Here is a 21660-nt window from a genome sequence, read left to right as displayed (position 1 = left end):
CAAAATTGCACACCACTTGAAAATAAATGATTTTTTTTTTTTTCTAATTATCACTTAAAACCACCTATTAAAACCCCCATTCCTCTCTGGCCTTTGCATCCATCTTTCTGCAGGGTCTGTTTGCAGAAGCAGGACTCTAGCCCAGTCACCTCAGGTTTCATCCTGTCCTGCTTAGATGCCAGAACCTTGGTTTTTATAGAAGTTCCTGGATTAACTGAGTGTGCCTGGATTAAGTTTTTAATGAGCTATTTCAGCACCTAAATATCTTCCCTAATTCTGAAAATGCCCCTCTTCCTGCTGCTTCTTGTGGTTTCTGCTGGAGGCACCGCCTCTCTTTCTGTATTTGTACTGGAATATAAAATTGCCAAGTTAAATTGCCTCCATCAAGTTTAAGAACCTTATTTCAGGCATTTTTTTTCTTTATGAATCAGGGTGCATGGACTTCAGGAGTGAGTGTGCTGCTTTCTCCCTGATGAATTATTGGGCTGACTTCTCCCCGAAAATAATCTCCTTAATGTAGACGAGCAGAGCATTAACCTGGTTGTTCTTTCCCTTGTTTTGGGGGAGCCCTGGTGCCCTCCCCAGATTATTGGGATATATTGCAGCATTGCAATGACTTTAATGAAACTACAGCTAATTATTAACCACTATTCCCTTCCACTTTCCACCCCATTTTAGCATTTTCTGCCAGGGGCGCTCCCTGTAAATCCAACCCCCCCTTGATGATTTTTGTTAAGGAAGGGTTAAATGCAATCCAACATTGCAAACATTGCAGCAGTGACAACAATTCCAGAGTCTGGACTTCCCAGGAAGCTGGGGAAAAACATCCTCCCCCAGAGTGTGGAGGAAGGGCTGAGTAAGTGCTCCACGTGTGGAGGAAGGGCTGAGTAAGTGCTCCACTCGCCCTGCGTAGGGCTGGCGGGTGCTCTGCCTGTCTCTGCCTTGCCCAGGAGATTTGGGGGCCTTGGCAACTTTAGGAATTAATTATCTATCTTTAATTACTAAAATGCCAGGGTGTCCTGCTCTTTTATGACCTGGCAAACCTTGTGTCCTGGTGTTATTGCCTCTCACCAGTGTGTGAGCACCTCGTCTGATTTTCCCAGTGCTGCCACGTCTGGAGTGGGACATTTCTCCCTCCTATTGCACACTTTTGGAGTGTTATTATGTAAGTGTACATAACTTAAAAAAAAAAAAAAAAATAGTAATTTAATCTGTAGTAGTGGCACTTGTAGAGATGTAGTGTCTTTTAAAATAAAAGATCACTGAAGGTGATTAAATATGAGATTATTCGCTTGGTGTTGGTGCTGCAGTTGGATTTCTGCACTGGTTTTCTCTTCCCCACGTAGATGGGTTGGTTTGTAGGGTGTCTCAAAGAAGACAATGTTCTGGCTGCCTTCAGATCTTCCTTAGGTAGCTCTCCAGTTCATAGACCCCCCCAAAAATGTGGAAAGGGGGCAAAAGGAAAGGGTTAAGAAGTGTTGCAGGAGTTAGTGATGGAGAGGATGAGAAGGCATCCATGAGATCTCCTGGATCTCAGCTTCTAGTTAGCTGTGAGCTTGTAATCCAAGCTTCCAGCTTCACCTTTGGGATCTGGCTTCTGGTTTGGGGCTGAAATATCCATTTCTGTGTCCAGAGATCTTCCTTTACAAGGAGAGTTTCAGGAAATCTGCCCTTGGGTGTTTTTAGGTTGGAGAAGGTGAGCATTTTGCCTGGAGCAGTGAGCTGGATGATCAGAACTTTGGAGTGCACTGTGTTATGGGGCTAAGTAAAAATTAAATACTTTACTATTAATATAGGTTGTAGGGCAATATGCAGCAGGCTAATTAGATAACCCCATTTATAAATCACATGCTATTTATAACTGAATCCTGAGAAAGAGATGCTTTCCTACTAAGCTCTACCTCCTCTCAGGTTAAAATAAATAAAAAAAGACTCATTTTGCTCAGGAATCCCTTTTCCCACAGCATTCTCTCTCCCCAAACTATCCAAATGCAGGATTGAACGAAGCCCTCAGTAACTTGATAATCCTAGAATCAGCCTAAAAAGCTGGAAAGGGCAATATCACTGGATCCAGGAACTTTTCCTTTGCTTGTAGTTCCAAAAAAACTGCTAAAAAACTGGTGAAGTGCCAGAGTTGGGGAACTGGAATGGCTACGTGAGTGTCATCTGTCAGTGCAACACAAAGTCTGTGTCATCTGGAGTCAGAAAATAGCTTTGTGTATCTCTGCTCAGACAATGTGAGGTTTTATGACCTCAGCCCCTGGGGGGGGACACAAAGCAAAGCTCTGTTGGGGCCAGGAAGATGGGAACAGTTGGGATTTGTTTGCAGTGCTGAGGTTTTATGGTGCTGCTGTCAAGGGATGCTTCAGGCTCACTGGGGATGTTTGTAAGGACTTTGGAAACTGAGGCAGAAAATAAAGTGACCCATCTGATTAAAATGAATTTCCAGTTATTTGGGGCTTTCAGAGAAACGATTGAAGTGGAGTGTATAGATCTGGTCCTACTTCTTTGGGGGAAAAAAAAAAACAACCAAACAACCCTAAGCTTTGTATTTAATCCCTTGAGCAAACCAATAGTAAATTGTTTATCAAAAAAAATAGTAGAAATTTCCCATTTTGAATCTGTGCTTTCTTCCCATTGCCCTCACAGAAAGAAAGGATAATCCTACCCAGATGGGCTGCTCCTGGATTCCCACATTTTCTGCTCCTGGTTCCTTGGTCAAGCCCCAGTTGTTGCCAGAACTTGGTGCAGCTTCTCCCTGTAGTCTCTCCCCATCCCACTTGTGTCTGGTGCTAACCTCACGTTTGGTTCCTCAGAAATCCCTGAATTTATTTCCCATCCCACATTTAAGTTTTCCTCCCTGCTTTCCCTGGGTTTTTGTTCAGGTCTCCATCTCCTGGCTCCTTTCTCTGGATGAAATCAGTCCTTGACTATTTCTGTCACCTTCAAGCTTCAGATTGCCCTTCTTCTAGATCACATCTCTATCTTTTTTCTTTTTTTTTTTTTTTTTTTAGCATCCTGATGATATTTAGAGCAAAATCTTCAAAAAAAATGGCATCAATGGCTCTGCATTTTAAATTTGCCAGTCCTTCAGTTTAGCAAATGTCCAGGTTACCAATTTATTCCTCCCTTGATCTGCTGCTCTTTAATCCTTCTTCTGTATTTTGTCCTTTTTTGTTAAGCTTGTTTTTTCATTTATTTCTTAAACATAATACTCTCAGGGAGGGAAAAAAAAAATCTTTTGAAAAATAGAGCAGCAACAAAGGTCTCAATCCCCAAACCAAGTGTGTTGGGACCTGGTGTAGAGTTTGCAAGGTGCAAGATGGCAATCCCAAGCTATCTGTTGAAGGAAAATCATCAGAATTAGAGGATTTTTCCCACTTTTTTTTAACATAGCTGTAATTCATACTATGAGAAATGCTGATGTGGTAATATCAGGTGTACAGAAAGTCTCCTGCAGGAAGAGATCTTTGTTCCCTCCTCATCTGAGGATATTTTGGCTGCTAAATCCCATGTAAAAATACTTCCATTTTGCTATTTAATATACTGTTTTTTCCTCTTGAAGATGAAATTCAGATCTGAAGATGTTTGTCTTTTCTGACACCTCTTTTAGGAGGTGTCAGCCCACATGCCTGGTTGTTTTTTTTTTTAATTTATTATATATAGCTAGATATAAAAATTAATATTTTTAGCATGTTTCTTTGATTGATTGGGCAAAAATAATTTCAAAAAGCAGCTGATCCTTTATAATCCACACCCTTCCCATCATCTCTTCCAAGACCACAGAGCTGAGGACCCCTCAGGGATCAGCCCAGCACCCAGAGCAGCTTTTGTGGAGGTGATGCCACAGAAAATGGGCTCAGTTTTCCTTTAATTCAAGCACAGTGAGCAACAAGACCTGAGCTGGCTGCTACCATGGTACAAATGAGATGATATTTTGAACCAGAAGCCTTCCCAGACCAATCCTGGCATCTCTTCCCAAAGTAAACACATGACAGCATTTTCAGGGAGGTTAAGCAAATGTATTAATGTATTAATTTTGACTCCAGCATATTGCTTTTTTTTTTTTTTAAATTTATCTTTAGTGTAACTTTGAGTTCATCAAACAGCATTTGAAAGGTTTTCCTTTTGCTCTGGTCTGCTACAGCTGATCCAAATTCAGGAATAAAACACTTGGCTTCTCTGAAATACACGTTCTAGTTATTCACAAAAGATAAAAACTCATTTAAACACTTTTATACTCCTTTATTTGCTAATATTTTCCAAGCTTATTCCAATATTTTGCAATTACAGCAGTGCATTTCTATTTCAGAGCCACAAGTACAAATTATTACCTCCAGAAAGATGAATTTGCACTTCTGCAGATAAAATGAGCATTCTCCAAGAATTATCTGTGGCTTGGGAAGCAGGATGGCCAAGCACTGAGTACCAGGCACAGAATTCTGTATTTTTTGCCCCGGTGCTGGATGATGGTCAGATCCTTCCCACATCTTGCTCAGCACCTCTCTGTTCCCACATCCAGTTCATGGCATGAGCTTGGTTGTGCTGCTTTTAAATGTGAAATGGTGTTTATTCTGAATTCAGGGAACACAAATACTGAGGCTGACATTTTAGTCTTGCCTGAAATCAAAAGAAGGACTCCCCCAGAGGTTGAGTTTCACCCCTGTCTTTTCACAGCAAGGAGGTTCAGCCAAGGAAAACTGAATTTGCCCTTTCTGCTCACTTCAGTATTTGAATACCTAAAAAAAAAAAAAGTCGTGTATAGATGGATATGTTTCTCCCTTTATTTACCCTCCTGAGCACAGTGGTCAGGTCAGTGTTGATTTGTCTGTGTGCTGGGAAGAGGGAATTGGAAGAAGGGTGAGGTGAAGCCTTGGGGTGCAGCATCCAGCCCTGCCAGGCTCCAGGAAGCAGCAGCTGGGACTGTGCTCAGGTTTAATGGGGAAAAACTGGGGGGAGAGGTTTAATAAGCAGCCCCTGAGGTGGGATTGGAAAAAAAAACAAAAACCCACTCAAAATCCTGCTCAGAGCCAGAGTGGCTGGGTGGAAATCCCAGCCTCCTGTTCCCATCTCTCCAGTGGGAAGTTTGCTCCTGTGTGCTGTGGTGTTGAGAGGTAAAAATGAGGGAGAAATCCACATTCCTAATCCTATTTACTACAGAATTAACAAGATCCACCAGTGTGCTCTTTTTTTTTCTTCTACTCTCTCACTTAGTTGCTGGGCTGTGTCCAAACCCAGGTGCATGCTGCTTTTTACAAGGGTTTTTCATATGTAACATGTTTTAAATGGCCCCTCTTTTTTTTTTTAAACACTTCCTAAGTTATTTAACTGATCTATTTTTTACTCTTTTTGTTTTTTTTCTTCCTTTTTTTCCCCTCCCATCTCTATTAGCAAAACTCCTGTGGTATCCCTGGTGCTGTTTACCAGAGTAAAGCATGAGAGTAAAATTTTCTAGCCTGTGATTTCAGGATTTTATGTATGTGCCTCGATTTATTATTGGAGTTATTGGGAGGTTCAAACAAAATTCTATTCCAGAGTCATCTAGTTTATTGTCCTGTGTTATTACTCCAGTCTTGGATGATTTCCCAAGTATTTGTTTGGATTGTTCCTGCAAAGAGGAGTTTGGGTTTTTGATTTTTTGTTTTGTTTTCCTGCGTTTGGGTATTTTTTTCCAGGAAAAAAAAAAGGGGGGGACGAATTCTCTTATTTCTAAAGTTTCCTTGGGGGTTCAGTGAAACTTTTGCTGAGGACACTTCTCGTTTGGGCACGTTTGGAGCAAGCTGAGGAGCCCCAGGAGGTCTGAGCAGAGTGGAAGCATCTCTCAGCATCACTGCCAGAGGCTCCCAGGGCATCACCCCCCCCTCTTTTGGGTGTCAAGGAGCAGAGCTGCTGAGAAATACTCCTGGGGTTGGGTGGTTGCTTAGCTGGAGCCTTTTTAAGGATGGTTCCTCTGCCCAAATTCAACTTTTGGCCCCAGGGTCAGTGCTCTGGGCTTCTCCTGCACCCTTAGATGTGAGCAGCCCCTCTGAGGTTGCTGTAGGACCAGTGTGGGGTGCAGTTCTTTCTCCCCAGCTTGTCAGGAGGTGTAATAGGATTATTTATAACCCAGCACTGACCATCCATCCCAGTTCCAGCTGAACCTGCTTTTCCCAGGCCCTTGGCTTCAACTCCTTGGGGTGGTTGGGCTCCATTTAAATGCCAATTTTCCTGCCTTCAGCCAGAGCTTTTGGGGTGCTGTGTTGAAGCTCTGGTTCTTGAAATCCTGCTGTATGCCTGGTGTGTGCTCTTTTTTCCCTCTGAAAAACTGGCCCAGCCTGGCAGGGATGCTTTGCCTTTTGTCCTGTCACACTGCCTCCTGCTCCTGATTAAGGGAGGTTAATTCCCAGGAGTTGGCTGCTGGAAAAAATTACGTATGTGTGCAAGTTTGGGCACTCTGGGATAAATCCAAGCTCTGAGAATCAGTCACTGGAGAATCCTGCATCGACTTGGGTGTCATTAGGGTTTCACTGTCCTAATTACCTAAGTGGCAGTGCTTGCAGGGTACAGAATACATTTCTGGAATTAGGTTTAGGAGCTTACAAACCTTGCAGTAGCTGGTGTACAAAATTAGGAGTTAACTAGGCTAGATTAGCTTGGTAGTAGTTGGTGAGGGGGGGTTTTTTGGGCTTTTTTTTGTTTTGTTTTCTTTGCTGCTGGGGGAGAATGCTGGCTTTTGCCTGTTGACAGCTCCCTGGGTCACACTCAGAAGAGTTAAAAAGGTGCAAAGAACCCAGGAGCACCCAGACAAGATGCAGGCACCCATCTCTTCCTCTAGCACTGGCCACAGGGAAAGGCTGGGAGGTCCCTGGGAATCCTCCCAGTGCCACCCCCAGTCCTTTTAGCAGCCAGAGGAGAAGTTCTTCTTTCTAAGCTCTCAATATCCCAGCTGAGGATTTCTGAAAATTCTTTTTTTTTTTTTTTTTTTTTCCCCAGCTAGAGCTTACATTTTTATAGAGCTTCATGTTTTAGACAGTGCCTTCTTTTTGTCTGTGACTGAGATAAAAAAATGAGGAGTTTAAAACAATAACTCCATGTTCCACTATGATCAAGGAATTAGATAATCTGGCATGTTTGCTTAAGGGGGCTGTATCTTGGTGCTTTTATAGGGCAGTATTAAAGCCCTGAGCCTTCTTATTATGCCAATACCCAGAAGGTTGCTTTAATGAGAAGTAAAGGGCCTTTTTCCAATTACAAGGGAGTAACTGCATTAAGTTCCTGTGTTATGTCAACCTGCTTTGATTTGATTACTGCGAAAGAAATGGATTTATCTGTCAGTGTTACTTAATTAAGGCTTCTCATTGATGTTTCACAGAGTAATATAGTGCAGTTTGCACATTTAAGTCTAAATACAAAGATAATTGGTGGAAAGCTAAGACACGACCCCTGAAGATAAGGCACAAGAGCTGGTGCTTTTGGGTTTCTGATCTGAGTTCAGAACTTTTTAACTTTGGTGGCAGAACTTGAGCATTAGACGATTAAAGCAAGGAAAAGGATAAGGAATTTCAGCCAAATTTGAGGTGACTACAATTTTGGAGTCTAGGCACATCTTCCAGGGTTATCTGAGGAGGTTTGTCCCCTAATCTCTAATATATTTGGGTGTGTAGAACCATGGCTGCTCACCTTGATGCATCCATCCCCAAAAGCTGTCCCTTTCCTGCCCAGGAGTATCCCATAGGCAGGACTTTTTTTCTGGGGTGTGCCCAGGGGGTTGATGCCTCCAGAGCCAAGGAATAGCCCAGCCCTGAGGAATGTGTTGTTCCTGGGTTATTTTAAGCACCTGATAGTGCCCTCTGGTCACTGGCATGCTTGGCTTCAGGGAGAGGTAGGGGGATAACTCAGCAAAGGGCAGGAATTCAGCTCCCCACAAAACCACTGTGTAGCTGGAACCACAGAAATAGTTCCCTAAACCTCCCTGGGAGCATCCAGTGCCTGGCTGTGTATTTCCATCTGCTGCTGGGAAGCACTGAGCATCCCGGGGGGAATGGTGCCCCTTCCCTGGGCTTGGAGAAAAACTTGGTGAAGAAAGTGACTCAAAAGTGACACCACGAGCAGGTTCAGCCCAGGTTTGTGGAAAGGGGGGGTTGGCTCCCAAAGGGAAGATCCCAGCAACACTGTGCAGCCCTTGGCTGCTTGGGATGTCCCTGTCCCTCTCTGTTCTCCATCCTGGCCACCAAGTGCAAGAGGAGGGGTATTGCTCAAAACACAGCCCTGAAATGTGGCATTTCTTGCACATTTAGCGCGTGCAAGACTGCAGCACCTGCGTTCTTAAGATGTAAATAAAAATACCCAGTTTAGCAGTCTGGAAACCTTTCTTGGCAGCTGTTTGGCTCGGGGGTCAGGAGGAGGGAGATGAGAGCAGGAGAGGCTGGGGGGGCTTGGACCTCTCGTCCTGTTCCCCAGGGCTGAGCTCTTCTGCTCCCAGCTGGATTTTGGAAGCTCTGCAGGAGGGTGGGATGATGTCCATCAACGTCAGTGGGCTAAAATCCACTGGTTTTGAGCAGGCAATGGATCGGAGCTCTCTGGAGTTAATTGCCTGTTACGTAACACAAATGATTTTTTAAAAATATGCCTAATTAACCTAATAGAATGGTTGATCTGATCTGTCAGGTAAATGATACACATTTTCTTTCTTTTTCTGGAGCTTAATTAAATATTTACCTAAGAGTGTCTTGTGCTATTAACACGTTCATCTGTTATTGAGATAATAGGGATTGTAATTGGGGGAAAGCATTAAACTGTACAAATATGTGGGGGGGTGGGGTTTAGTGTGTTTTTTCTTTTTTAATCTCAGAAATCAACCCAGTTGGGTCACAGCTCCCATATTTTAATTCCAGTGGAATTATTTGCAGGCTTCCATTGAACTTGTGTCCTGTGCCTTGCTGAACTGAGGCTGTGCTCAGCCAGGAAGTTTTGAGCCAAGTGGGACATTTTGGGAGACTTCCAGCTCATTGTAGTGAAGGTTTTGTGCTGCAGTGTTTTGGGTTTTTTTCTTGGCATTTACTCCACGTTTGGAAGAACTTAGAGTGGTACAACAAAGTTTTAGTAGCTATGGTCTACCTGGACTTCAGCAAGGCCTTTGCCACCGTCTCCCAGAGGATTCTCCTGGAAAAGCTGTCAGGCCCTGGCTCAGGCAGGAGCACTCTGTGCTGGGTTAGGAACTGGCTGGAGGGCCGGGCCCAGAGAGTGGTGCTGAACGGGGCTGCATCAAAATGGCGGCCGGGAACTAGTGGTGTCCCCCAGGGATCAGTGTTGGGCCCAGTGCTGTTTAATATCTTGAGTGAGGATTTAGAGGAGGGCATTGAGTCCATCAGCAGCAAATTCCCAGCTGACACGAAGCTGGGGGGAGTGTGGATCAGCTGGAAGGCAGGAGGGCTCTGCAGAGGGACCTGGAGAGACTGGAGAGTTGGGCTGATGCCAAGGGGATGAGGTTGAAGATTCCAAGGGCCGGGTCCTGCCCTTTGGCCACAAGAACCCCCTGGGGAGCTCCAGGCTGGGCAGAGAGTGGCAGAAAGGGAGCTGGGAGTCTGGATTGCCAGGAAGCTGAAGAGGAGGCAGCAGTGTGCCCAGGTGGCCAAGAAGGCCAATGGCATCCTGGGCTGGCTCAGGAACAGCGTGGCCAGCAGGTCCAGGGAAGGGATTCTGCCCCTGTGCTCAGCCCTGGGGAGGCCACAGCTTGAGTCCTGGGTCCAGTTCTGGGCCCCTCAGCTCAGCTCAGCTCAGCTGAGGAAGGAGCTTGAGGTGCTGGAGCAGGTCCAGAGAAGAGCAAGGAGGCTGGGAAGGGATCCAGCAGCAGAATTCCTGGGAGGAAGGGCTGAGGGAGCTGGGGGTGTTGAGGCTGGAGAAGAGGAGGCTCAGGGGAGACCTCATCACTCTCTCCAACTCCCTGAAAGGAGGTTGGAGCCAGGGGGGGGTTGGGCTCTTTTCCCAGGCAACTCTCAGCAAGGCAAGAGGGCACAAGAGGTCTCAAGTTGTGCCAGGGGAGGTTTAGGTTGGCCATGAGAAAGAATTTCTTTCTGGAGAGGGTGATCAGCCATTGGAATGGGCTGCCCAGGGAAGGGGTGGATTCTCCATCCCTGGAGATATTTCCAAAGAGCCTGGATGTGGCACTCAGTGCCATGGGCTGGGAACCACGGGGGGAGTGGAGCAAGGCTTGGACTTGATGAGCTCTGAGGTCCCTTCCAACCCAGCCCATTCTAGGATTCTATAAATTGGCTTGATTGGCAAGAGTAGGAAAAACCTGGGGGAAAGTGGAATAAAAGTAGTTGCATCAGAGCAGAAGTACTGGGAAGTACTGGTGTTTCTGGCGATGCTCTCTGTGGAAAAATGCTTAAAAACACCCTAAAATGGGCTGTTTGAAAGGACTGGGGGGGCTCCCAAGGATTGCAATGGGTTTTCTAGCTGATGAGAGAGGAAAAACTCCCCTCTGTGTTAGCCCTGGGTTTCTCCTCTTGCTGTACAGCTGTGGTGCAGAGCTCTGCAGCAGCAGCCCAGCCCCAAGATGCCTTATTTTGACTGCTGGGTTTTGGCTGTCTTAACATGTTCTGTTTGACAAGCTCCCTGGTTTAGTGCTGGAGGTTTTGGAAGGGTTTTAACTGGTGCAGCAGAGCCACTTTTAAAAGTCTGGAGAAATGCTGAAGTCAGTTTGATGCTCAAACCCCTGGTTCCTGAGGGTCCGGTTCGTTTCTGCTGTGAATTTAAATGAGTTAATTTAAGCAGTGGGTCAGAAGCCACTACCATCAGAGTAGCCCTGTGCCTGATTCTTAATTAAAGGCAACAGGAGATTAATTTGAAACATTAATTTAAAAGTGCCTATACAAAAGGAAAGAATTATTGCAATAAAGCCTAAAGAACTTTTTTGTCCCTAGATGTAGAAGACAGAACTAGCTCAGGGTCCTGGGGGAATACAGGACATCCTAGTCCATCCAGGGTAAGTATATCTAATCTTTTTCCCCAAACCAGACTTCCTGCATATGTAAATTTACAATCTTAAATGTGAGTTTTACACCTGATTGCATGGAAAAACAGGGATGTCAGGTTGGCTGTAGCCTGTCTTCTCTGTAAAAATTACTTTTGGGGGTTTTTTTGTTTTTTTTTTTTTTAAATATTATTAAACCTGATCCTGTGATTGAATTTGGCACCTTCACTACTTCTACCAGGTAGCAAGAATATTAATTAACCATTATTTTCCTGCTAGGCTGTATCAGCCACTGCTACCAGCAGGAGAGCAGACGGAGCAGAGATTTTGGGGGAGTGTTTCCCTCTCTGCAGTTGGGATTTTAGGGACTGTGGGTGCCACCATAGCCAAGAACCAGTGTCCCTGCTGTAGACAGTGCTCATCCTGGGGTAGAAACCCAGCAGCCACTTTGTGGACACCCCTGAGCACCCCAGGGTCCAAGCTTAGGGCAGTGACACCGGGGAGGACCCCACTGGAGCTGCTCTGCCCTTGCCCTTCCTCAGCTGCTCTGTGGCTGTGCTCAGGGGGTTTCAGACCATTTTTCTGGGGCAGACAAGCTGCAGGGGGGTGGTTGAGCACATCCCCCCAGTCAGCATCCCCAGGTGGGCAGTGCTGCTGCTGGTCCTCAGGAGCTTTCCCAGCCAGAGCATCCCGAGGGCCGGGCACGGCTTTGCCTTCAGTACCAAATGATTATTTCTCTTTACTTCCTGCTAACACATGAAGTACACTCAGGCAGGGCAAAAAAAAAAAAAAAATGCCTTCACTCCTGCCCTTGTTTAAACAGTTTGTTTCAATTGCTTTTTAATTGTTTTCTAATTAACATGAAGGCTCAGGGCTCTGCCGGGAGCTCTGTGCCCTCTGGTATCTGGGTGGGGAGCAGAAATGCAGCTGCCCTCTTCATCCCCAGCCCATCCTTCCCCTTGGGGCAGGTCCTGGCCTGGCTGGACCTTACCCTGGGGGAGGTTTTCAGCTGCTGGCTGCCCAGGGGGGTCCCCATTGATGGTGTGGCAAGGGGGGGGGGAAGCCCAACACCTTTTCTTCTCCCCTCTTGCTTAGCATCCATTACGTCATGACTGCTCACATCTGTCAGGTTTATTTTTATCCCTTTTTTCCCCACTTGACACTTGTATTGCTTCCGAGGGAAAAATGTTTTGAAAAGTAAATTCTAAATTTGCCCACACGATTATTTATGCATGCAAAAACTTGAATGTGAGTGTACAATGAAGTTGGGAGATGTAAAGGAAGGAGCACGAGCCTGGGAAGAATCCTGGAGTTCCAATCAAGGCTGTCCATTAACTTGCAGAGTTATTCTGCAGCCAGCCTGACCTCCCTCTCCTTCCTGCTTTGTAAAATCATGGTGCTCTTTCCACCTTGGGAGAATTAGTTCCTTAGGCATTCCTCTGCACCAAAGAAACAAAACACGACCTAGAACTGCTCTGCTTGGTCAGTGTCTGGAGTTTAAATGGAATTTTTGCTAAGGGGGCAGAAAGACCCCACTAAGACTGCTTGAAAAAAAAGGGGGCCCTGATCTTGCTAAGGTTTTTCTTAGTTCTTAGGTAGCATCTGATGCTGTTGCTCTGCAGAGAAGTGCCACACTATATACCATGCTTGGGTATTTTTCACTAAGAATTAATTTTCCACACCCACTGTGAAATTTTATTTTATCTTTTTAAAGGCCAGTGCGTGTGTACAGCAGTGAGGTCATTAAGAGAGCAAATTTGTCCATAAAAATAGACTTAAAAAAAGCAAAACGTCAAAGGAAATATTTCTTTGCTGTTCTTGCATGTGTTATGGGTGAAAAAACTTCTGTACTGAGAGAGGGCTCTGTGCTGAATTGCAGAGCAAGAAGTTCCAGGAACCTCATCTCAGTCACCCATGCAGGATTTATCCACACAGCAAACTAAAGTCAATTGCTAATGAAATAAAAATTTGAAACAGCTTTAAAATGTCCTGGAACACATCACTTCCAGCCCAATCAATAGAGGAAAGCAATAAAAGTCACAATATTTCCTATAGCTGGCTTAAAACTTAGAAGGGAAAGCAGGGACCTGTAGGCTTTGAAAAAATGCCATTTCAACGTGTAAAATTGTGTTTTTTCCCCAATTTGTTAACAGAACTATGGAGATGGGACTCACTATGATCATATGGCGAGCAGAGACCTTGGGTCGCATGACAATCTCTCTCCTCCCTTTGTCAATTCCAGAATACAAAGTAAGAAATCAAATTTCCTAACTTGACCGTGTTGTTAAAAGTGGAAGAAATGAGCCAGAAATTGAAATTTGGAGGGCTTGAATCCCTCCTCCTTGTTTTGGGGGGTTGATTGTGCTCACCGTGGGGTTGGGAACGTGGATTTTTTATTTTTTTTTTTTTTTTAAGCTCTCTCACAGTTTCAAAAATGCAAAGGGTGATGTTTATTGAACAGACAGTGTTGTCTTGCTGGGAGAGGGATGTGGCTTTTGATGCAGGAGCTGCAGGATTTGCTGGGAGAGGTAACTGGTGGTTGCCTAAGGAGCTGCCTTTCCTTTTCAGAGGAGTTGGCAGGGAAAATCGGGACCACGCTCTGAGCAGGACTTTTAAAGTAGAAAAGGATTTCTGGAAATTTGATAAATCCCTGTTCACAAAAGGGAACAGATAAATAACTGGTGAGGGACACTGGACCCATTGTTGGTTTTGGAGCCTGGTGGATCCCTGCCTGCTGAGACCTGCGAGCTGCAAACTCCTGGATTGCAGGCGAGGGCAGTTGCAGCTTTTTCTGCTTTAGAGGAGTGAGGTTTTGCCCAGGGCGTTTGGCAAGGACCCTCCTTCCACCCCACACCTCATGAGAGAAGGTTTTGACACCCCTGAATAATCATTTAGCTTTAGCAGCAAGCAGCAGAGCAGTACCAAGAGAGGCTGTAATTATTTGTAAGTGAATGATAGCTACTTTCTTTAATTAGGGTTGATAAATGAGTTTGGTTAAAGTAAATATATGATGTAAAAATATTAGTAATGCTTGTGCTCGGCCAAGATCACACCCTTCTTCTGCAGTTGTCAATGAACTAACCAAATGCTTTGCTTTAAAGGGTTGAATGGGAGCCAAAGAAAGCGTGGGGCTGGAACTGCAATATATCATTCTTCAGCTCTAATATATGGCCCTAAAAAAAAAAAAAAAAAAGCCTTGTCTTGGAATATTGGGAAATCTCTGCAACTTGTTGAACACAGAGGACAATGTTGGAGCTTGTAGTCATTTGTGTGTTTTCACGTACAAAACGTGGTTACAACAGTTTTAAAGGGCCGAAGGGAAGCCAAAAAAAGCATGGAAATTTCAACACTCCCTTCTTAACTCACGCCATGGGGCTTAGGTAGTGCACAGAGCCACTCTGCAAATAGCCACACACTTCTGTGAAACCCACTGCTGCTTTCAAGTTTAACCTTTCCTTTGAGTCTGGAGAATAGAAAATCTTTCTCTCTCTCCTCTGCCTGCCCTCGGGTGACAGAAAAATCTCATTTCTGGCTCTGGTTTTGCCAATAGCAGAGAAAATACTGGTTTCACTTGGGTTTTTTTTTTTTAAAGCCACGTTTGGTGGAGGCACCTGGTTAAAACTCAAGCCCTGCCATGCTGTGATGAGCAGCTCTGCAACCCCTGAGTCTTTCTAGAAGGTCCCATTTGTCACCAGCTGAGGGGCTGCACGGGTCCCCCCAGAGGGGTCTGCACCAGCCCAGGCAGCATCCTTGCAGGGCATGTGCCTGAAGCCTTTTTCTTTGCTTGGTTTCATGAGATTTGGTAATTCCAACTGGAAACCAGAGCAGTGCTGCTCCCACACACCCAGATTAACCCGTGCTAGCAGCTTTTGACAAGTGTGCCCTTGCACAACACCACGTGCAATAACATCAGCTGCCTCCTGCAACCCACAGCGTTTTGCAACTCTGCTTTAGGGGCACTCTGGTACTCAGCATGGGCTCCTAAATTCCTCTCTTGGGAGGAATTTACTCCCCAGATTTTTTTACTTTACTCCCCAGATTTTTTTACTTTACTCCCCAGATCTTTTTACTTTACTCCCCAGTTTTTTTTACTTTATTCCCCAGATCTTTTTACTTTACTCCCCAGTTTTTTTTACTTTACTCCCCAGTTTTTTTTACTTTACTCCCCAGTTTTTTTTTACTTTACTCCCCAGTTTTTTTTTACTTTACTCCCCAGTTTTTTTTACTTTACTCCCCAGTTTTTTTTTTTACTTTACTCCCCAATTTTTTTTTTTACTTTACTCCCCAGTTTTTTTTTTTACTTTACTCCCCAGTTTTTTTTTTTACTTTACTCCCCAGATTTTTTTTTTACTTTACTCCCCAGTTTTTTTTACTTTACTCCCCAGTTTTTTTTACTTTACTCCCCAGTTTTTTTTACTTTACTCCCCAGTTTTTTTTACTTTACTCCCCAGTTTTTTTTACTTTACTCCCCAGTTTTGCTCTGCTCCTGGGCACGAGGTGCTTGTGCTGGGGGAGTTGTGCTGGCTGCTGGCACGTGTGGGTTTGAGAATTTAGGGGAGAGCTAAATTCTGGGGTGCTGAGCAGTGCTGCTTGCTCGGGCTCCCAGCTCCTCTTCCTCCAAGGGGATTTTATCATTCCCCTTTTCCTGGCAGGCTTTCCCAGTCCCCAGGGAAAGGTCCCTCAGCCCTGGTGTTATGCAGCTGGCACCTGGAGAGCCACGCTGGAGTTTTCTTTCCATGCTCCCCTTTCTCTTGGCAGCTGATAAAGAGCCTGACAGTCCTCCAACTTAAACTGGTTTTGTACTGGTGTGTATTGACCCGAATGGAGCTGCTCCTGATTCGAGGTGGTTTTGCAAGCAACAAGGACTTTGTTCTGGCTGGGGATGGATGTTACTGACCTCATATCTGGGAACCACAAATGTTTTTAGAGAGAGGAGGATTAAAGGAGGACTTAGATTGTATTTTATTTTTCAGCTACGTGTTCTTAGCTGACGTTTATTTGTGGCCAGTGTCTAGCAGGGAGGTTGGGTGTGAGGCTTTGGAACAGCCCCGTGTGGAGGAGCAGGGAGAAGTCAGGGAGCTGTGTGCGCATCCCTCTGCCCCTGGGGACTCAAACACCACTTGCTTTGGGTGCCTCTGGGGTCCTGCTACCCTGCTGGGTGTTTGGGGTTCTCTTAAGGGTATCTGAAGAGTGGGGATTTGGCCCAGGATTGAGACAGACGTGGGCAGAGAGCTGGGATGGGTTTGGCTTCCTCCTCACCTCCTGCTTCCAGGTGTGCTCTTAGGGAATGTTTTTTACCCTGTGCCTTGGGACATCTTGCTGGCACCTGACATCACTTCCCAACCTCCAGGAACTTGCTCTTAACCCCCCTGTAGCTCCCAGAGCATCTCCCTGCAAGGATTAGATGGAGGTTTCAGGCACTGCTGAAGAAAGCTGCTGGCTTATGTGGTGACCTTTGAATCTCATCTGGCTTGGTGGTTGATATTTTGATTTGGTTACTGTGGTCACATTGTGACAGCTGCTGGTTCATTAGAATTCAGTTCCTCTCCTCACTTTGCCTACCAGGAATATTTAGGTTTTTCTTGCTCAAAGCCCCCTGAATTTAACCCGATGTGCCCCACAAGGTGAGATGCTGGGGGCTCTCTGGATTGCTCTGCTGGGCAGGCAGTCCCTGCACAGGGTACAGCTTTTCCTAGGGTCACAAAGCTGATTTAACCCCCTTTGTTCAACATATTAAAAATGTAAGAAAAGGACTTTTGATCTTTTCCTGTTATTTCCTTGCCTAGACAGTCTGTGTGCTCCTCCCTTCCATGTGTGATATATCTGGTGTTTGCTGTGGTGATTTTTTTACATAACTTATTGAAGATATGGAATTAGTTGCTGCACTGGTAACTAGAAATCAGCTTTTAACTTCTGGTACTGCTTTGAGACTCTCTGAGAGGACATGAGGTCACTGAGCATAGATCTTAGGAGTTGGTTGGTGATGGAGTGTGTGAAGACAAAATCTTTGCTGGTGTTTATTTTCTCTGGCCATTGCTAAGCCCAAACCAAAGAGCAGACAGAGTGCCTTTGCTCTCCCTTCCCTCCCTGTGCTGCCACACAGTCCCTGTCCCCATGGGCCCTGTCCCCACAAGCTGCCCGGGCTCACCTGGCACTTGTACCACAGAATAAATATTTTCCCTTCTGGTTTTCTTCCCTTTTCCTTTGAAAAGTCCCCCAAGTCGTGATGTTCCTCTTAGCATTGGTAGTTTGGAGGAAGCAGCATTTCCTTGTGGTGGGGGTGACCCAGTGGGGCTGGGGTGCACGGGGTGCCCGCAGGGCTCCTGCCTCTGCCTCCTGGGCTACCCAGATCCTGCCCCTGGCTTCTGGGCAACCCAGATCCTGCCTCTGGCTCCTGCCCCTGGCTCCTGGGCTACCCAGCTCCTGCCCCTGGCTCCTGGGCAACCCAGCTCCTGCCCTTGCCTCCTGGGCAACCCAGATCTTGCCCTTGCCTCCTGGGCAACCCAGATCTTGCCCTTGCCTCCTGGGCAACCCAGATCCTGCCTCTGGCTTCTGCCCCTGGCTCCTGGGCAACCCAGGTCCTGCCCCTGGCTCCTGGGCAACCCAGGTCCTGCCCCTGGCTCCTGGGCAACCCAGATCCTGCCTCTGGCTTCTGCCCCTGGCTCCTGGGCAACCCAGCTCCTGCCCCTGGCTCCTGGGCAACCCAGCTCCTTCCCCTGGCTCCTGGGCAACCCAGCTCCTTCCCCTGGCTCCTGGGCAACCCAGCTCCTTCCCCTGGCTCCTGGGCAACCCAGCTCCTTCCCCTGGCTCCTGGGCAACCCAGCTCCTGCCCCTGGCTCCTGGGCAACCCAGCTCCTGCCCCTGGCTTCTGGGCTACCCAGGTCCTGCCCCTGCCTCCTGGGCAACCCAGCTCCTGCCCCTGGCTTCTGCCCCTGGCTCCTGGGCTACCCAGCTCTGCCATGCACTCCTGGCAAGCTGTTTCATGCCTCTGTGCTCCCATGTGCCTTCCTATTTATCTGCAGAAGATGCAGGCTACATTTTTCAGGGCTGTTGTGGGAAGTGATGAATTACTGTCTGGAAAACATCCTGGGTTCCTCGGGTACTCCCTATACATGCCAATTTTTTAATATTATTTTGAATGCTATGATAGCACTTGTCTCTGCAAATATTGCTGTGGCGTTTGCTTTTAATCCGTGGGGCTTTGATTCTGTTGCTGTTGTTATAAGTAGAACTGGAATTTTTGCAGATTAGTTAAGTTTACCCAACACAGCATTATAAGGCCTTGCTTTCAATTGCTAAACTATAAACATTTGGGATGAAAATTTTCCATGCTGTGTATCTGACTCAGCCTGATTATTATTTTTTTAACCTTCTGCAGAAATGATTTCAACGTTTCCTAAAATGAGATTACATTTCAATCCTGGCAGATTCTTGATTTTCTCAGTTAGTGTCTGGCACATCAGGAGCATTAATTCTTTTTCACACCACCTCTGTTATGTCAGGTGGCTTTGGTTCCCCTTCTGCAGCTGGAGAAGTTGAAGGTATGTGAGGAACCATGAGGGAGATGGCAGAAACTGCCCAGAATTTTCACTCATAAATTTGAAATGCAAAAGGGTTTGGGCTCTTAGCTCTTGAGTCCAGTGGCAGCCAAGATGCCACCACTTGGGGACATGGTGGCTCTGATCCTTCATATGGGTCATCCACGTTATGGGAGCACACACTTATCTTGTGGTGCCTGCTTTTTTTTTTTTTTCCCTTACTGTTTTGTGGGTTTTTTTATTATTATTTCTATTCTAAAATATAATTATTCCTATCTTACTTCCTAAGTCCTTTTCAGGGCAGTGGGGTATGGAGGAGCCAAGCAGCTTAGGGTGAATAGAAAGCAAAGAAATGACTATTATATTTGGAAAAAAAGTCAATTCTATGTGGTGTGCAGAAAGAAACACGTGACAACTTTTCAGACAAGCAGACAGAGGTGAATTCTCAGGAGTCACAAGCAGAACTGAGTTTTCCAGAAAAAATGTGGGACTGTCTGAGTAGCTGTAGCTTTAACTGAGTTTCAACAACAGAATATCTGGCTGAAAGGACTAAAAAGGTGAGGAAAGAGCTTCCAAAAACCAACAAACTGGAAATCTCAGATTCCTCATTTTTTTATTTAAAGTGCTCTCCATTCCTGAAGCTGACCCAAGCCCACAGCTGCAGTTTTAGGAGCAGGCACTGGATGTGGATGATGCAGGATTGGGGGGAGCCTTATCCCATCCCTCTGCCAGCTCCTCAGCACCCAGGGATTCCCCAGCCAGGTGGGAAATATTCAGAAGGATCTGACCCTATAGTCTCCTCCTGGCAATGAGGTTTGGGGTGGATGCAGTAGGGATCCAGTATCCCAGTTCCTTACAACCAGGATAAGGATGGAGACACTGGAAGAGGCTGCCCAGAGAAGCTGTGGCTGCCCCATCCCTGGCAGTGTTGAAGGTTGGATGGGGCTTGGAGCACCCTGGGCTGGTAGGAGGTGTCCCTGACCATCCAGGGGGGTTGGAACTAAATGAGATTTAAGGTCTCTTCCAGCCCAAATGATTCTGAGAGCAAGGCACTGGAAGGGCATCTCCAAGACTGGGGAAGCAAGTGGTTTTGGATGTGGTTTATTCTGCTCTTTAGTGGCCATCTACCTAAATCCCCATGGAAGTGAAGCCTCTGTGTTTCTCCTTCCCCTTACCCAGGAACAGCTGGATAGGATTTCTTCTTCCCCCCCCTTTTTTTTTTTCCTCCTGGATTAGTTTTAGTGGTGTCTGCACGAAAAAATAAAAAAAAGTAGAAGTGCTTCTGGATAACCCTGAGCAACAGTTTGAATTTAACTGTGCAGGGTGTCAAGGCTGAGACCTGAGGAGCTCAGATCTAGCACTTGAAACCACAATGAAAATCACACAATTTACTGTCAGTTGGGGTCTTGAAAGATGCCTTAAAAGTGCTTTGTAGAAGACACTGGCTCCTGTATCCCTTCTTGTCACAGAACATGCCTGCTGGTTCTCATCTCACTTGCCTGGGAACAAAGCAGAAAAAAATCAGTGTGAAAAGCATTTTGTACACGGAGATAGAGAAATATGTGCCAGCTCCCAGTGAAGAGTTAATATCTTTTGCAACAAGTCACTCTTGAAAGCACTGCCAGTCAGGATTCTGAGCTTCAGCAGTCAGCCCCAGCCTCTCTTCCAGTCCTGGAGAAAAGAAATTACAAGGACATTTCCATTTATTTGGGGAACGAGCAGCAGATGTATAAATAGAAACTGTAGACTGTGGCAATTAATGGCTGCATACAGAGCAAAGAATTGAAATATTATTTTGTACTCCATAGTTTTCAGGGAAGTTTACATTCCATTGTATTTTGTTCTTAAACAAGTGCAAGAGTTTTCAGTAAGTCACTTTGGGCCACACTTGTGTTCCGTGCAGGGTGGAAAAAATGGGCATTGAAAATGGATTTGATCTGTATTTGGGATTACAAATTGTTGGTTTGCAAACCAAACTTTGGGCTCCAGGGCTCAGGTTTTATCTGCTTGGGACACTGTGTGTTTTTCTGTCTTGCAAGTGAATTCATAGAAGTGGCTTGTAAAGGAACACCCAGAAGGCACTTTAATGGTTAATGAGCTTCTGCCCTTTATAGAGATGAACTTAGTTTGGCTTTCAAATAAGCATTTGCTGCTGTTCTCCAGCTGAGCTGATCCTAGTGGCAGAGGGAATTTGAGCTCACACCTGTTTGAGCATTAAAAGAAACCTGTGAGTGACTTCTTTAAAATATTCAGAGAGAGGGGAAAAAAAAAAAAATAAAAAAATCAGTTCCTAGAAAATCTTACCCCACCAAGAAAACCATTGATGGAATTTATTTATTTTAAATAAAAAAAACCACTGCCAAAAAAACCCTCTAGCCTTCCAGATGAGTTCCAATTTCCCTCTTTTCCAAATGAGTTCCAATTTCCCTCTTTTCCTGGAGTTGTTTGTGGTCATGGAATGGGTGAGCATCCACCCCAAGGTAGTGCTGCCAGGGGGACCCGACCGGCCGGGCTGCGGGCTGGATTTGCATTACAGCTGGAAAGCATACATGTGGGAAAATCTGGGAAACAAAACAAATTTGTTGAATTACTAGGTCATTTACATAGCTGCTCCAGTCATGGTCCGTTAAACAGGCGAAAACAATGGGTTTGTTCTGCTCTCTAGTTAAGGCACAGAGTGTGTAAAACAATGCCGAGTTAGCTGGATAATTAATAATCGTTGGGAGCCCCGCCGGAGCTCGGGCCTCAACTTCCCACTGAAGAGAGGTGGGAAATTGTAGCTCGGGCCTCAACTTCCCACTGAAGAGAGGTGGGGAATCGGGGAAGGCGTTAGCTAAATGAGAGCAACTTATTTGGGGGGCTTTTGGTGTATTTTCCTACAAAACCCAGGCTCCAGCTCCCAGGTGCTGAGCCTTAAAGCCTCACGTTCCTTGCCCGTCGAAACGCGCGCCCGTCCGCATCGCTCTCGGGTTTTGGGGCTTTTCTTTGCTGAAGGCCACATCCAGGAGAAAAAAAAAATAGTCATCGCTTTCTGTGGGAAGACGTGATGGTCTTGAGGGGGGGGGAAAAAATATCCTTTTTATTTTTGCAGCGAAATTTTTAAGTCTCTTTCTGGCAAGTCCTTCTGGCAGGTGGTGCGGCGGCTTCCCCGCTCCTGTCCCCGGGCTG

At 45.8% G+C, this 21660-nt stretch overlaps 1 protein-coding gene across 1 annotated transcript in view; it reads left to right on the top strand.

Annotated features, from left to right (window-relative positions):
• Positions 1 to 21660, top strand: part of TCF4 (transcription factor 4) — a 218582-nt gene that overhangs the window by 53088 nt on the left and 143834 nt on the right. The window contains exons 4-5 of the mRNA XM_071729830.1: positions 10905 to 10966; positions 13108 to 13204. Of these exons, the coding sequence (XP_071585931.1) occupies positions 10905 to 10966; positions 13108 to 13204 (159 nt within the window). The remainder of the gene's footprint in view (positions 1 to 10904; positions 10967 to 13107; positions 13205 to 21660) is intronic.

Source organism: Heliangelus exortis, chromosome W (genome assembly GCF_036169615.1).
Source record: "Heliangelus exortis chromosome W, bHelExo1.hap1, whole genome shotgun sequence".
In the NCBI taxonomy this organism is placed as follows: Eukaryota; Metazoa; Chordata; class Aves; order Apodiformes; family Trochilidae; genus Heliangelus; species Heliangelus exortis.
This window is presented reverse-complemented; position numbering and strand designations above follow the sequence as displayed.